Source organism: Cryptomeria japonica, chromosome 3, assembly GCF_030272615.1.
Source record: "Cryptomeria japonica chromosome 3, Sugi_1.0, whole genome shotgun sequence".
Classification (NCBI taxonomy): Eukaryota; Viridiplantae; Streptophyta; class Pinopsida; order Cupressales; family Cupressaceae; genus Cryptomeria; species Cryptomeria japonica.
In genome coordinates, this window is record NC_081407.1 from 809,740,595 (window position 1) to 809,758,157 (window position 17,563).

The window sequence follows — 17,563 nt, forward strand, 5'->3', positions numbered from 1 at the left end:
CTATACTTACTGTCGTTGACTATTGTATGTCAAGAAGAAAATGTTGAAAAAAGCAGGTAAGTTTTGATCAAAATCCACAGCAGGAGAATAAACTTTCAGAAGCAGAAAAATAGCAGAGATTCAAATTACAGCTTAACTGGTATACCCTTTTTTTGAACAGTATCTCGCTTCTTTGGCTTTTACTCTTGAGGTTCCATAGATTGTTTAAGTCTCATGGACAATATTGAAAATACTATCCATCTAACCTTGAAGAAATCATTTTTTCCCTAATTATAGTTTAACATGTATTAACGTAAGTTTTCTGCATAGTAGTTTTATGAGTTCAAAAGGGTTTTAGATTCAATAGTAGTATTAATTGTGCCTTTTCTGAATGAGGAAATAATGCAATATACCTTATTCACAGCAGCCATCTCCAAAAAGTGGCAGATTACAAAAGTCAGAACACTAGCAGATCATAAGCAATGCTTGGCAACGATCACGGAACAAGTCCAAATTTTTAAACAAACCCGATGTTTTATTTGATCTGAAAATGGCAATGTCATTCCAGTGGCTATTAAAGCTATCCAAAGCAATGAATGCATATGTGACACTTTAAAATAAATGAATGAATGAATATCTAGTAAGCAATTGATAATGGCATACAAATTTTGAATGCCCCAGAAACTCGAATTTGGACATTGAACTAATGAAATATAAACTTTATTCCTTTCACAAATACTTTGATGCCCATGGAAGATCCTTGTCATCCCTCAAGGAAAACGAAACATCATCACTGTCATCAAAAGAAAATGAGCAAAATGGTGAAACTCTTATTACCTCGTTTTTTCATCTAGACATAAGCTATTTTAAATTGACAGCATTAACTCTATAATTTCTAATATTTCAACTGTGTATCTAAAAGGAATTTGTCTTAATGAATAAAAAAATATAACTGTGATTACTTTGTCTTTATACGAACTAAAACAAGTTTTCCATACTACTGCATCAGAAATTCTTGCAAATTTTGTACAGCCATATCCAGTCCTACAAACAAACTCTTACCATTCAACAGAATGTTTCACGTGGATCAATCATTTGCTGGTAGTTAGAAAATGAATACTTTTACATAAATCCTTCTAAACTGCTAAAGCTATTACAAAGAGGATATTCTTTATGTAACAAAATGTAGAACAAAGTACTTACCCAAAAAATGTAAACAGCAGAAATCACCCAAGTGTATACGAAATTTGACAAAATCACATAAAATTTTAAGAAAAACCTTAAATACCTTGGGAAGTTCAGTTGTAATTTCTGCAAACGATGGCGAGAACCTGGTTCACAAAGTAGAATCCGACAAGCACCAAGCCTACAACTGCATAACCATGCACAAATTTTCTGATTAAATGCTCACTTCTAACATACTAAATGGACATGCATCTATATTGTCAAGACATTGAAATGAGGTATAACTGCCAACAATGCGATAAGAATAATAAGATTGTGAGATCAACTAACCCAATGGAAAAAAGTGTGTCCCAATCAGGGCATTGCTCTCCATTATTTGTGCATAGGAATGAAATAGAGGTTGCAAGCTGCAACAGAATAACCAATGAGGTCCAGCCAGTCAGTTAATGTCATTTAACGCAGAAATAATTTATACTTGGTAAGCGCATGAAAACTACCTTTTCAAATGTTGTCTCTGATGTTCCTGTTTTAAAGTTCTCATAAACCATTGCTGCAAGAAAAATTTTGGCAAGTCTTGAACACCTCCTCATTATCTAGATGAAGCATCAATCCGACATCATCCTTTATTAACATAATTTTATAGAGAATAGCATAATTAGGCAAAGAAAAGACATTTCTTAGATTTACTGAATTATGATACAAATCATATCCACAAAAGCTAATCAGCAGACCTGAATGTGAGGGGCTTGAAACATTTCGTGAATTGCAGCTTCAATGTCTGCCATGCCAACCAAATTTTTTAATGTGCCACCCCCACTGACATTCAATTCATTTGATGCAGTTTTTAGAGAGATGGAGCACTGTTGGACTCTGAATTCTGCAAGCTCTGCAGCACGTCTACATAGCTCCAATGCTCGACGAGCATCTCCAGAAACTGCTGCAACCTGCAATACAAGTTTATCCAAAAGTTCATTTGGAAAGAAACTATTTAAAATATGTTTTGATGATACAACAAAAAAAAATACATTAGTTTAAGCAACTTATCTCTTACAAAAACCTAGCAAATCTCTTAATTCTATTATGCAAACTGCATCAATAATTAATTCATTACTATATGCATACCTTCCGTGAAACAAACTCAACGGCCTGTTTTTCAAATGCCTCAATTCCATTTAGACGACTAGAAATAATCTCCTGCAGCTGCTGATAAGAATAGGGGCCAAAGCACAATCTTTGCATTCCCATACGACTTGCTATACGTGGAAGCAATTTCTCTGGCAGATCCATTGTGTTTGCTATACCTATTATGAATTCCATATAACAATCAACATCTCAGCAATCCAAATTAAATACAGAGCTTTTATTCTGATCTCTGTAGTGAGTGCAAGTAACAGTTTGAAATTTGCTTACCAATGACTATCAACTGAGAATGGGCTCTAGTCGGCCAATCAAATATGTTGTATAGAACCTAAAATGGAGAAATAAATGTTTCAGAATTTGATTATTCTATGTCATATACAACAAGTAGTCTAGATGGAAACAAAAATACAATTAATGTAACTTGCAGAGTAATGGATTTTAAAAATAGAAAGCTTCCCATTCATTCTCTATTTCTAGCCTGCTTCTCCATATCTACCATTAAAAAAAATCAGTTAAGTATAGAATTACTGATTGATTTCTTGTGACAAGAAGATCAAGCTCATCTATAAGCAGAATGCAGGGTTGACAATCATTCTTGCTTGTCTGCTTTGTTTCTGAGAATCGTTGATTTAGAAATTGAAGGGCTTTTTTCCAGCTTACTCTATGTCCAGTCAATGCCTCATAGAGAACCTGCAAAATAAGGAAAGCAAAAGATATCAATGAACATCAGATTCAGTAGTGACTAAAACATTTAAAACAGTTTCAAGCAACCTACATTACCTTGTAGAGATTCTCTGGCTGAGCAAGTTTAAGCCCATTTATCTCTACAAATCGGTAGGGCTGAATAACCTTAGCATCAACTTTAGCCCGAAGCTTCTTCATGACTGTTAACACAGTTGCTGTCTGTGCACCATATAAATACCTATCAGCATACTACTAATACAATCTATACTGCATCCATATCAGCGGAATGTTAAAAAAATTATAGTTGGGAAGAGAAGCAGATTTACTTAATGAATATTCAAATAATGCTGTCGTTTTTTTCAGGTATATGTTTTCTAGCCCTGGCAATGAACATGTTGTTTGTTCCTTGTGCAGAAACTTACCTTTCCAGTCCCTGGCACCCCATGTATGTAAAGACATCGACCCAAACATTGGCTTCCAGCAGCTAGTGCTCCCATCACAAATCCTGTTATCTCATCTATTTCTCTGCTTCCAAAAAAATCAGAATTTTTCTACAAATATTAGATAACATTCGTGCATTTAACATTATCATAGTGGCAATTGGAGCAACAGTTATGGCAAGTCTGCATACTTGTTTCTGCAAGGCAGTGAACCAGGAGAAGCGGCTAGCATAAGAGTTGCCTTTGCTCTGTCAAGATCAGTTTGCCGGCGACACCTTGCCCTATCTGGGATTTTTTTTGTTCCTATTTTTTCTAGTCCAATGATACATCCCCTGTATGTATTCTGTATTTACAAGGTATCAAGAATTGATATAGAGATTAAATCTGTAATAAAGCACCAAAAAGCTAAGATAGTAGTTATACCACAGCCTTTACAGAAAGTGAAGACTTCTGGCTGCATGGAGTCTTAGCTGTTGATTTCGCTTTCACAGGCTTTTCCTGAAAATCCTCTTCTTCATCCTCAAAATCATCTTCTCCAGAATCCTCAGAAGAATTCCAATCATTCTCACTATCCAAACTTCTATTGCTCTGCAATATCATATCAATTTATCCCATCAAACATATAGTATAATACTTAAAAAATTAGCATACGCATTTTCCAATTAAATTTAGAGTAGAAAAGAATATACTGCTTCCTGAACCTACCTCTTCATCAACATCTGCATCTGCCAAGCGCTTGAAAGCATGCCAATTGATATCATACTCATACTCACAGAGAAATACATCATCTCCCTCAGTGCATTTCTCAAATTCTTTGGGGCCCTTAACATAGCAATGTCTAAGGATGGACTCCATCTGCAGAGCCAATATTTGTTATTTGCATAAGCCTGAAGTGAGAGAATGATGATTACGATTCTATCCAATGCAATTTACAACAAAATCAGATTATCTAAAAGCAATGTTGTTGGGTAATATTGTATGAGAGAGGGACAATATAAAAACCTCACGAAATTATAAAGATAGAATGATAAATTTCATCAAGAAGATCTAAAAGCCTTCCAAACTTTCTTTGAAGAACAATTTCTTTTTTAAATTTTTTATATCAAATAAATAAAAATAAATCTCCTATTTAATTCTGCATCATAATAAACTTACAAATCAAAAACTAAATATTTTTTGTCTTGCTCTTCAAAAATCTATCCTCTGTATATACTAAAAATCATCCAATAATCCTTAAAAAAATGAATTAATACTCCAAAGATAGCTTTTCTGTTGCATGTGACATCCCCTGTTTTTCATTTTGCTGATTGTCATTCTCCTTTTCGGATTTTACTTTGAAATTGGTATTGTTTTTATTATGGTAATTGGATATTTTATTAATGAAATTGAAGGTTATATATAGCCAATTACAAAGATGATGTTTTCATTGAGAAACAATCGTAAACTGAAGCAAATTTAAAAACTATCCAAACTAACTTAAATAAACTAAAAATACATTATTGACCATTAGATAATTAAATAAGTAACTATTATTCTAATACCCTCTCTTAATGGTCAATCTATCAACTACACCAAGTTGACCCCTAAATTTTCCAAATGTGTCCGAGCTCAAAGACTTGGTGAGGATGTTTGCAGTCTAATCCTCAATTAGAACATACTACAATTGCACCGATCCATCTTCTACCATCTTGCGGATGAAATGACAATGAAGCTCACCATGCTTGGTACGTTCATGGAAGACTGGATTTTTGGCTAGTTTGAAAACCCCTCGATTATCACAAAACAAGGGTGAAGGTCCGACTTGCAAAATTTGCATGTCAGAAAGTACCCTTCAAAGCCAAATTGTCTCACAAGCTGCTTTTATAGTTCCCCGATATTCAACTTCAGTCGAGGAAAGAGCTAGTACATGTTGCTTCTTACTAATCCATGTAATTGCACTTGTGCCCAAACTGAAAACATACCCAAAGGTGGACTTCCTATCATCAACAAAACTTGCCCAATCTAAGTCTATAAAATCACTGAGCCTAGGATCTTTGCTTTTGTTGTACAAAATGCCAAAGCCAGGGGTGGCCTTCGCATATCTTTGCACACGCTTTGCTGCAACCCAATGTTCAACTTTACGAGCTGTCATGAAGCGAGAGATGTAGCTCAATGCATAACTGAGGTCGGGTCTAGTGGCAATGAGATAGATGAGGCCGACCACTAATTGCCTAAACGTTGGTTCATTCACCACAAGTGTATCCGATTTGGCTGAAAGTTTTAGCGCTTTATCCATAGGTGTAGATGCGGGTTTGCAATCATTCATCCGAAATTTATACAACAAAATTTTAGCATACTTCGATTAAGATAAAAAAATGCTACCATCTATCTTCTAAACCTCTACACCGAGAAAATAATGTAGAAGTCCCAAATCCATCATGTCAAAGGAGAGACACAAATTTTGTTTGATTTCTTCAATTTAATGTGTTGAGCTCAGTAATGATTAGGTCATCAACATAGACATCAAGTAAGAGAATATCATCACTAGAGTGTTTGACATACAGATTTGAAACAAAAGGACTCCTCTGAAAACCATGACCAACTAGGTACTCATCAATTTTCATGTACCATGCCCGATGAGCCTATTTGAGACCATATAGTTCTTTCACCAATCTACATACCTAGTGTTCTTTACCAACAACCTTGAAACTAGGAGGTTGCATGATGTATACCTCTTCCTCTAAATCACCATTGAGGAAGGCACTTTTGACATCCATCCGATGGACTTTCCATCCAAATTGGGCTGAAATAGCAAGGACAAGCCGAATGGTGCTCATTTTGGCTATCGGAGCAAATGTCTCCTCATAGTCGATGCCCTCTTTTTGCAAGAACCCTTTAGCTACTAAGCGAGTCTTGTATTTATCAAGGGTTCCATCAACCTTATACTTGATTTTATACACCCATTTGCAACCAATGGGTTTCTTCCCAAGTGGAAGATCAGACAGGACCCAAGTGTTGTTCTTCAGAAGACTATGGTTTTTAGCTTCCATAGCATGTTCCCACTCAAGCATTTCTTTAGCCTCTAAATATGTCTGAGGCTCATAGACCGTGTGAATGTTAGCCATGAGCACAAAGTTAACTATGTTTTGCTTGTGCTTGTTTCTAATTGATCTACCCTCAATAAGCTCATCATCATGAAGATCAACCATGGTCTTGGCCCACCACTTAGGCCGAAGAGTAGAAGTACCAACATACAATTCAAGAGGATCAACATCACCTAGGTACCTAGAACAAATCATCTGAATGCTGATCCAGATTCTCTTGAGGGAAGTCAAGTGGTGCAATATCATTCCTAGGAGACTCCACAACTTCAGAGTCTGAGTCATTTGAATCCCTCCCATCAAGTGGACCTCAGGGAAGACGAACACCCAAATACTTAGCCTTCAGAGGCTGATCTTCAGGGCTCAAAATAGGAGAAGGGAGCTGAAAGGGCCCTCGTTCTTCATCAAATACAAAATCACGACTAAATATGAGACGATTAGGGTCTACATCAATCAGTCGATAAGCTTTGTGGTTATCACTGTAACCCATGAACATGAGTTTTTCGGCTCTTGAAATCCAGCTTTGTGCGCTTGGCATCTGGAATCCAAACATAAGCAGTGGAGCCAAAGACTTTCAAGTGGCTGATTTTAGGCTTCCATCCAGACCATGCTTCTTCTACAATCATCTTCTAAACGGCTTGTGTAGGAAACCATTTCAAAAGGTACACTACAGTATAAACTACTTCAGCCCAAAATTTCTTTGGAACAGCTCCAACATAGACCGAGCCATCTCGGTGATGGTGCGGTTTCTCTGCTCAACAACACCGCTTTATTGAGGGGTGTAAGGTGTGCTAAGCTAATGCTTAATGCCATGTGTTGCACAGAAGTTGGAGAAATCAAAAGAACAAGATTTCCCCCCATTTTCTAACCTAAGAGTGACTATCTAACAACCTGACTCTTTTTCCACTAAGGTCTTAAACTTCTTAAACATGTTAAACGCCTCTGATTTGTTTTTAAGAAAATACACCTACATTCTTCTACTAAAATCATCAATGAATTAAAAAAAATACCTAGATGCAGTGACTGAAAGAGCGTTCATTGGTCCACAAACATCTACATGAACCAACTGCAATACCTTGGAGGCTCTCCAAGAATCACCACTTGAAAACGGAGTTCAATGTTGCTTTCCAGCCTAACAAGCTCTGCAAACTCCATGATTTTGAATTTGAATATCAAGTAAGTCAACAACCAAACCCTCTTGAACAAGTTAAGAGAGATAGTGCACATTCAGTTGCCCATATAGCTAATGCCAAAGATTGCTGATGGAAACACTTTTGGCTACCATGGCGTGCTCCTAAGAATCACCGGTCTCAACAAGTCTATAAAGACCATGATCCTCAAGACCCACAACAACTGCAGTGCAAGTCTCCCTGTCAACAATAATACATTTGTGTGAACTGAATACAATATCCAATGTAGGAGAATGTCGCATAATCTTACTGACTGACAGCAAATTCAGCTCCATGCCAGGTACAAAGTATACATTGCGAAATATTAAATTTCTCCCCCCAAGATTGAGTCTGCACGTTGCCCTTTCCAACAATAGTATACTCTTTGCCACCTCCAAAGATCACTGAATCAATGAAAGGCATGTACTCAAACCAATCCCAACGACGTGTGAAATGTCGAGAGGCACCAGAGTCAATGTACTAGGCAGATGATTTCACATGATCAAATGGGCATTTGGCCATGAATGCATAGAAGGCAAACTCCTTATGTTTCGAATGCATAGTAACCTGAGCTTTCTGCTAAGACCCTCCCTGTCTAGATTGCTCAAATGTCAGTCGTTTTTTGCAATCCTTCTTCATGTGGCCATACTTATGACAATAGTTACACTGAATGTTTTTCTTTGGCTTCTCCAAAGGCTTGTCCTAACATTTCTAATAAGAGGACTTGCCTTTTCCCTTGTCCTTATCAAAGGCCTTTGCTATGAAATCCTGCTCAGAAGAGGAAGTACTGGTGTTGGTCCCAAACTATTGCCTCCATCTATCCTGTTGCAAAAGCTTGTTGCAGAGGTCAAGAAACTTGAGATCAACACTGGTAGATGTAACATTGAGTGTTTCAATTAAATGCTCATAAGCTCGAGGTAGACTTTTCAGTGATGACCACCATATCTTCTTCCTCCATTTTTTGACCGATTGTCTCCAGCTAGTCGCGAATATCTTTGATTTTTGCCAAATGCTCCTAGATAGACATCTTCTCGTCCATCATGATCGAAAAGAGCATCTTCTTAAGGAAGAACACTCTACTCTTGTCTAACATTTCATGGAGATCCTTCATGTGGGTCCAGATCTTTGCAATTGTCTTCTTGCAAGGGACTTGTGGCATCTAATCATCAGTGATGGGTAGTTTGAGGAGCATGACAACTTCACAATTGTGAGCATCATATATGTCTTGATCTTTACCTGCAACAGTAGGACGAGGTGTAGTACCCAGCACGACTTCATCCAAGCACCGATACTCGAAGATGGTGAATATTCATTGTTTCTAGGTGTTGTAGTTGCGGCTATTGAACTTCTAACTGCTTTCCAACATAATGTTGATCAAAGACGCCATCAAGAAAATTGAGGCCAAACTAGGTCAACCTTGTGAAGGCACAAAAAACGAGGCAAAAACAAAGAAACAACCAGCACAGATCCCCAGACCAAAAAAAGGATCAAAACCTTTAGCACAGATTATGAGACAAATCTTGAGGTAAACATCTACAAAAAGAACTTTGATTTTTTTGAAGAAAAAAAACAAAAGTATGTCTGCAGAAAATAACTTCTAAAAATAGGGCAAATATTGCAGACGATTTTTGTCAAAAAATTGTAAAAAAGATTGCAAAAAAAATTGCAGACGATTTTCTTTTGATTTGCGAAAAACCCAAATTGAAACCGTAGCCAAACAACACCCAAAATCACATAAAATCATGCCCTAGCAGCAAAAAAAACACCAGTCGCGAGCAATAGATGACACAAAACACCAGTAGCATACAAAACCGCCATGATTTTTTGTGACATGAAAACCCTTCTTGCAAGCGTAAAAAATGAGGCCAAAAACCCTTTGCGCATAGGCCAAGACCCGTGAAAAACAACAAAAGTGCCACAAAAAACATGAACCCTTTTTTCAAAAATTGCGAAAAAAATCCGCAAAAAATTGTGAACCCTTTCATCGTCACATGAGCTCAAAAATGCGAAATCCATAGAGAAAAAAAAACCTTTTCAGCGTGGAAACACATGCCTAGATCACAAAAATTTGAGCCTTCAACACGACCCATGAAACACCCAACACATGCGGCAGAAACACCCATCGTATGAAAACCATAGAAAATAAAATTCATCACAGGAGCATACAAAACAATGTCTTGTCGTGTGAGCAAAAACGAACCAAAGGAGGAGAATGATAACGTGAGCAAAGAAAGTGGGCAGAAAAGAAATACAAACAGAAAAATTGCAATTTTCAAAAAATTGATTTTTCTTGAATAAAAATCCGTGCAAAAAACCTACGATTTTGCACCAAACACCCTCAGCAAATTCTTTTAAAATGCCCGAATAAAGATCTTCACTAAAAAATTAACTTCGAAAATTTTAGGATTATAAAAATTTAATTAAAAAAAAAATCTCATTCTAATACCACATTATGGTAATTGGATAATTCATTAATGAAATTGAAGGTTACATATAGCCAATTACAAAGACGATGTTTCCATGAGAAACAATCATAAACTGAAGCAAATTTAGAAATTATCTAAACTAACTTAAATAAACTAAAAATACATTGTTGAACATTAAATAAGCAAACATTATTCTAATAGTTTTTTTGACATCAAATACGTTATCATTTTGCCCCTTGATGTTAAATCCCTATATTTAAAACTTTGTCTTCAATAAGCATACTATCGACCTTGGTCCGTAGTTCATTAGTTAATATGTCTACCAATTGTTCATGTGAATTAAAAAACTGGATTTCAACTTTCTTGTTTTGAATACTCTCTTACATTATTGTGCTTTAACTCTATGTGTTTTGTTTGCCTGAAATACTAGATTCTTACTTAATTGTATTGCTCCATCATTATCACAAAATATTACTATGGGATTTTTTGTTCTTCTCTTAAACCTTTCCAAACTTTTCTTAACCAAACTGCTTGTGTACATGTTATTAATGCAACATAGTCTACCGTTATACTAGAAAATGCAACAATATTATGCTTCTTTGAATTCCATGTAATCAGTCTACTTTCTAATGTAAAACAATGTCCTAATTTACTCTTTCCATCAACTAATGATACTACCCAATCCAAATCTAAATAACCAAACAATTTTGAATCTTCAACCAAAGAATAATAAATTCCATGACCCTTTGTTCCTTTCATATACCTTAGTATTCTTTTTGTTCATTGTAAATGTCATTTTGCAGGTTCACTCATATGCCTTGAATTAATGATCCTACAAATATAATACCTAGCCTTGTAGTGTCAAGTACATTAAAGTTTTAAACTTCCAACAATACTTTTGTATTTCCTTTCATCTACTTTTGGCTAATCCTATATATACATTAAAAAATTAAAAATTATAAAAACCGTAATACTCATAGTTGCCAATAAACGAAATAGATAAATAGCTCATAATTTACCAACAAAAAAAAAACTTATAAATTCACAATATGATAATTCAACGACTTGTCAAATGTCAATGCAAAATGAAAATTACAATCAATATTCAATAACTTTCATAAATCTCTTCATGGAAAGAATCAAATGTCAACATTTGGTTCAATTTCTTTTAAACAACAATCAACTGCAATACCAGTCCCACTAGTCATGTTACATGTAGAAGTTGCCTCATCTATATAAAATTCAGCAAGCTATGCAACTATAGTATCTATGTCGGCAAACTCTGGAGTTAGATCCCAATTCCTTGTCATTCCCACATTGTAATCAAGTCTCTTATGTGACAAGAAACACAAGTTGGAGTGCACAAAGACCAAATCCTCAACTTTTTTTGCACCTAGTTGGTTGCACTTATCCAAGTGAATAAAGGAGTGTGTACTTCAATTCTACTCAACTAAAGAAGGACTTGCAACCTATTGAATTTGCATAGAACATTTACAATTACAAAATTATAAACTATATTATACAGCAGCGAATAAAAATAAGAAAGATGAAAAGCAAAAAGATGCGTGCTCGAAAGAGAATTTTCACTGCAAGAGGATATAAATAAATAGAGCCTTGGCCATACATGTATGAGCATCTTTTTTGTGCATCTCAAAAAGCACAAACATCATAATGCTTTGAAGATATGAAGTAATCAAACTCACTAAAGACAACATTGCATATCTACATTTAGGAAAAAAAAAATTGTATGCAATCTTGTAGCCAACAACAATCTCTTCATCCCTATATGGTGCCACCCTCCTAGACAAAGCAAGTATCTCTAATCTATAATATTTTGAAAACAAAGCAAATGCTAGGAGATGCAAAGGCATCGTCATCTTGTTCCACCAATCAACAATGACCCTTTGCAATGCTTCATTGTAGTCATGCTCCTTGGCTTCTATTATTGTCCTTATTTTTTCAAACATGGAGTCCATGCCATCATAAATTTCTCCCAAACATAGGTGATTTGTATCAGCATATCTATTCAAGCTAATGATGGACACAATGAAATTTGAACATATTCCACTCAAGCCCTCCACTCATCATCTAGAATCAATACTTTGATATTTTGGGCTCTATTGTATTTAATTGCCTCCATACATTCCAAAGACTATTGATGCCCACAATGCCCAATGTCTCACGTTCCTTGACAAGTCCTCTTAAGGCAATTGTGTGTGATGCAAATCAAGCTTCAATAACCTAACATGGTTTAAAAAAGTATTAACAGGTTGATGGCATGTCACATCAAAAAATTCAAAAATGTAAAAGTATACTAAAAAATAAGCTTTAAATTACCTTCAACAACTCCAAGTTGGAGAAGGTCCCAAAGATGACTTGTCACATATGATGATTTATCATAAACATTTGAATCTCCTTGGCCTCCATGTAGATTTATTTGACCCACTCAAACATTTTATTGCAATATCAAATTGAGTGAGTGGACAGGACATGGTGTCCAAAAATTATGCCCATATTACCCTCCACCATTAAACCAACTACCCTACAAGTTGTTGGTCGTAAAATGGGCTTTGTACTACTTGTTAAGCTACGTTGGTTAAGTATGTTAGTGTCGTCGAGGGTAGTTGTCCATTGCACGACGGTTCCCCACGGGTGGTAACCACAACCCTCGACCGTGTCTTTATATATGCTCTTGTACTTGTTGTTGGATACACTGATGCAGAGAATGATTATTGTACTAGACATTTTGGCATTAATGAAAGCATTGCTCTGAGTTTCTGGTTACTATTCTATCCTATGGTTATCATCTGACTGTTGATATGCAATATTAATAACACACCCCACGGGGTAAACATCTGGCATCGTTGCCGTCTGAATCTGGGTAGCCACGGAGTGTGAATGGCCTACGGAGGCCAATGGGCCAGCCCATTGGCAATAGCATCAAGGGGGATGATAGCTGACTGAGAGAACTTTACAAAGGGGAGAACGCATTGACAAGCGGCTTTGTGATACGGTTTCAGGCAGCTATAAAGACTTTCGTACGAGGGGAGGCTACACAGGAAGAGGTACCCAAGGGTGTAGTCTGGGACGCTCTCAACGTTAGTTCGACAACAAATAGGTTGTTGCACCAACTCCCACGCTTCCTAGCCCAAGCAACCCTTGCCCACCAGCACCGAAGGGAGGAAATCCAGCGTGAGGAGCGACGCCAATAGGTCCTCCGGGAGTACGAAGAAAACAACCGTCGCTGGGAAGAGGAGCGTAATGGCAAGCGACGACGGGAAACTTGAACCTTAAGCCTCAGGGGCAGAATAAAGAACACTCCTACATTATGTACGGGAATTAATGCCCAACTTATTAAATAAGGATAGAAATAAGAAGGCACAAAGTGAGGAGTGGGAGGTCGCATAGAGGGCCCTGATTCTGGAACAAGTAGAATGTAGACGGAGGCTGAGGCAACTTGCCAAAGGACGACCTGCCGAAGGGTTGCCCGAAGGGAACCAAGGAGGTGTCACGGAGGGTGCAGGAGCAGAAGCCGAAGGAGATTTCTACGTGTCGCCAGAACACCGTAGGGTGAGAAGCTACGAAGAATTTTTGGAGGAAACAAGGCTACGAAGAAATCTGGTCGAAGAGACCCGGGATTAGTTCAGGAATTTATCCCTTACACCGCGCACGAAGGACCACCGAAGGGAGCGAACAGACGATGAGGGTGAGAACGAAGGGGAGGGCAACCGTACGACCGTAGGTGCGGAGGAGGCATAGGCACACAGCAAGCAAGACCCCCTCTTGGGACCCATCACACCAAGCACACGGGTACAAACCACAGTACCCCTAGTCACTCAAACAACACACACCATCGACGCAGGTGGGAGTGGTGCAGGTGCACGATAGGCGACACGACCCCCATCAATGGCCAGTAAACAGAAGCTATTGAAGTTCAACGGCGACAAGAAGGAAGATCCTGTCCGCCATTGCCGGACTTGCGAAACCATATGGTCAGCGAACGGTGTTACCAACCAAGACAAATGGGTAACACAATTTCCAGCAACCGTAAGGGGAGTGGCCATCGACTGGTACTCCAATACGGATAAGGCCAAAGTCGGCACATGGCCCAACCTGAAGAAGGAGTTCGAGATAGAGGTTTGCCTCCTTAAAGACGACAATGAAATAGTAGCTGAAATCTATGGCACAAAGCAGAACAAGAACATGACGGTCTGAGCCTATAGTCGGCGACTCAAGGAACTGTTGGGGAAAATGGAAAGTCAACCAACGGATGGGTTGAAAAAGAGATGGTTCGTGGAGGGACTAAAACACTCCCTCCGGAAGAGGATGAAAATTGTTCCACCAACCTCGTACGAAGATGCATATAATAGAGCGATGGATCTCGAGAGCGAGACCAAGACATCCAAGAAGAAAAAGAAGAAGGATAGCTCGTCCGAGGATGATGACTCTTTTAAGGGAACCAGCAGCGATGGCGAGTCCGGCAAAAAGGTGCAAGCCCTGCAGAAGGACATGCTGAGGATGATGAAAGAGCTGAAGGTTATGAAGGGAGGTCCAAGCAAGACCGACGAAGGGGAGCTTTGGTGCACGGAATGTAAGACGGACGACCACACGAAAGGCTCCTTCCCAAAGAAGGCCTATTGTGATATATGCCAGTTGATGGGGCATCCCACCAGGGAATGCCCCTACAACATGAAAACACGAAACCGACAAGTATTGCTTATGCAAGAACAACCAACTACATCGAGCGGTACCGGTAGCTCTTAGGAGAACAACATTGCAACATCGAGAGGCTACCGAGATAACTGGTGGGGAGGATGAAACAACAATAACAACAATAACAATACAAGGAGCGGGATCCAATACGACTCCAAAGGCTGACCGATGATACAATGCAGAGCGTGCAACCAGTGGGGGCACTTCGCCCGAGACTGCCCGAAGGGAGAGGCCACACAATATTTGTGCAAATGGTGCGGACCGAGAGACCACGAAGACGCCACCTGCCCGAAGTTCAACGTCAACTTGCTCAATATCGAGGAAACCAAAGAAGAGGAAGTTCTGGTCGTAGCCCGCGCACAAGCCAGACAAGCAACATGCCCAAACCCGAAGACGGAGAAGCGAAGGGTACGAGAAGCACGAGAAGAAATTGAGAAAGAGATATGAGAGAGGGCGAAGGCGAAGGGTACAGCGAGTACTTCCAACTGACCGAAGGCGGAGGAGGCTATACTAAATCAAATTTTAAAACTGGAGGTGCCTGTGAAGGTACACGACCTCCTCCAGACGATGCCTCAATTACGAACGGCGTTGCTGAATAATCTCTCCCAACCACGCACCAATACCAACCACCGCACGGATGTTCCTGGGGGGTCTGTAATAGACCCCAGGCTGCTGGCAATTAACACTGGAAAGAACCCGGCCATTGTGGAGATGGGTATCCTTGGCACCATTCTAACTGATACCATCGTTGATGGTGGATCAGGAGTGAATGTTCTTCCAGAAGAAAATTGGCGGAAGCTGGGGAAGCCGACGCTATGGCCATCTACATTCAATCTACTGGGAGTAGATCAGCATGGAATCAAACCTATCAGGACACTGATGGACCAACAAGTTACCATCGGGGCGCAACCCTTCATACTGGACTTTGAGGTAATCCCACTAAAGAAAAAAGGGTATGATGCGATCTTAGGGAGAGGGTGGCTGGTGGCAGCCAAGGCCACCCACAACTGGAAGAAGAACACTCTGTCTATGGAGAATGGAGGAAGGAAGTTTATCATAGACCTTGAGACGCAGTTGGTTAGTGAGGAACTAGCATCATCTTCGAAATCGGAGGGTGAAGGAGAAGGCGACCTGAGGGACGAAGGACGGGGCTGCATGGAGCCCAACAACAAACAGATTCTCAAACTAGGAGAGTGCTCTGAGGATGAGACAGGGTCATTGAACGGGCTCTTCCACTAGCAGATGGAGGATTACGAAATGTTCCACAGCTACAGGCTCGAACTAGAGGAACTAGAGCAAGTAACAGAGGAGGTGTACATGTCGAAATACAGAGAATATTGGAAGGGAGACGCCCGCGTGAGTGACACCACCACACACCAGTTCCTGAAGGAAGAACCCATCAAGTATCAAGAGGTAAAATTGAAGGAGACAAACCTCGGTGACGTAGATGATCCCAAGATCATTCGTGTCGGCAACGATTGGAACCTTGTGTGGAAGGCCGCAGCCTTCAAAATCTTTATTATTCTTCTTCTTATTATGCACGGGAAGGAGATCGTGGTCCCTATAGAATTTATGGTTCCATGTCTTCGGATGGCCTTTGAAAATAGACTTGGCATCAACGGGTCCAAATTGAAACCCTACCATGAGAAGCGCACAAGGGACCCGAGAGGCCGGAAGGACACCCACGAGTCCGAAGGGGGACCCGAGAGGCCGGGCAGGCGACTCGAGAGGCATGGGACCAAAGCGGGAGACTCTCGGGTGAGGCAAACCGAGAAGGATGAAGGGTGATCCCAGAGGCACGGGACCCGAGCCAAAGATTCTCTGGACAATAAGATTAGGAAAAAAAATTGAAAAAAAAAAAGAAAAATCGGTGGCCACGGTGGAACTGCCGTGCGGTGGGGCCACCGTCGGCGGGGCCACCGCCAGTGATCACTGTGCGGTGGAACCACCACGGTGAGACCACCATACGGTGGAACCACTGTTGACGGAGGTCACCGACGGTGGAATACCACCGTAGGCCTGAAGGAGCACGGGGACGATGGCGGCGGTTTAAAAAAGGGTGACAGGTCGACGGAGATCACCGGCGGTGGAATACCACCGTAGGCCTGAAGGAGCATGGCGACGACAGTGACGGTTTAAAAAAGGGTGAAAGGAAAAATACCACGGCACGGCAGGGATAAACGGTGGTGATGGCACATGAAAAGAAAAAAGCGCCAACATTCATTAAAAAAAAACACGACGACCAAATTGAAAAATCACTCGATGGAGTCTGGAGCCAGGACGCTGAAAAAAATTAGAGTGGAGAAGAAGGTTTTTGGCATCTTAAAATATACCAAAAATGATGTGCACCATGGACTTCCATGTGGTTCTGAAGGTTGTAAATTGGTGGCCGCTGCCCCAAACCCGGCAAGGGCGCTGCCCCAAACCCGCGAGGGCGCTGCCCCTCGACCCCGCTGGGGGCACTGCCCCCAGACCCTAGTTTATTTTTGAGCTACAATACACTTTTGAGTTGGGCGAAGGGCATCAGAGAAGTCACGATAAGTGTTGGGGTTGTTTCGTACTGTGAGAAAGAAGCTTGAAGCTAAGCATTGGCGGGGAAGCCATAAGCCGTAGAGGGAGACAAATTTGGAGGTTGCAAACAAACAGAGTTTGAGGGAAGGCATTGCAAGCACGCGAAGTCGTACAGCACCAGGGAGTTATTCAGTTCAGTTATCAACCTTTGGGGAGTGTGATGGAGGACTTGAGGC

The 17,563-nt window shown here is 39.9% G+C and overlaps 1 protein-coding gene and 1 non-coding gene across 3 annotated transcripts in view; both read right to left on the reverse strand.

The window, feature by feature from the left end:
- Positions 1–346: 346 nt before the first annotated feature.
- Positions 347–17,563, reverse strand: part of LOC131054388 (origin of replication complex subunit 1B) — a 49,881-nt gene continuing 32,664 nt past the window's right edge. The window contains exons 3-15 of one of the 2 annotated variants that reach the window (XM_057988898.2): positions 4,134–4,283; positions 3,852–4,016; positions 3,620–3,771; positions 3,411–3,513; positions 3,085–3,207; positions 2,833–2,994; positions 2,575–2,632; positions 2,287–2,465; positions 1,896–2,108; positions 1,662–1,714; positions 1,495–1,571; positions 1,268–1,351; positions 347–772 (exon numbers count right to left, since the gene is read on the reverse strand). In XM_057988898.2, the coding sequence (XP_057844881.2) occupies positions 1,278–1,351; positions 1,495–1,571; positions 1,662–1,714; positions 1,896–2,108; positions 2,287–2,465; positions 2,575–2,632; positions 2,833–2,994; positions 3,085–3,207; positions 3,411–3,513; positions 3,620–3,771; positions 3,852–4,016; positions 4,134–4,283 (1,509 nt within the window). In that variant the 3' untranslated portion in view covers positions 347–772; positions 1,268–1,277. Of the gene's footprint in view, positions 773–1,267; positions 1,352–1,494; positions 1,572–1,661; positions 1,758–1,895; positions 2,109–2,286; positions 2,466–2,574; positions 2,633–2,832; positions 2,995–3,084; positions 3,208–3,410; positions 3,514–3,619; positions 3,772–3,851; positions 4,017–4,133; positions 4,284–17,563 lie in introns of both variants that reach the window. The other variant, XM_057988896.2, reaches the window with a different exon arrangement.
- Positions 4,150–4,226, reverse strand: LOC131054395 (small nucleolar RNA snoR28). The gene has a single exon (XR_009107994.1). It is a non-coding gene; the product is annotated as a small nucleolar RNA snoR28 (small nucleolar RNA).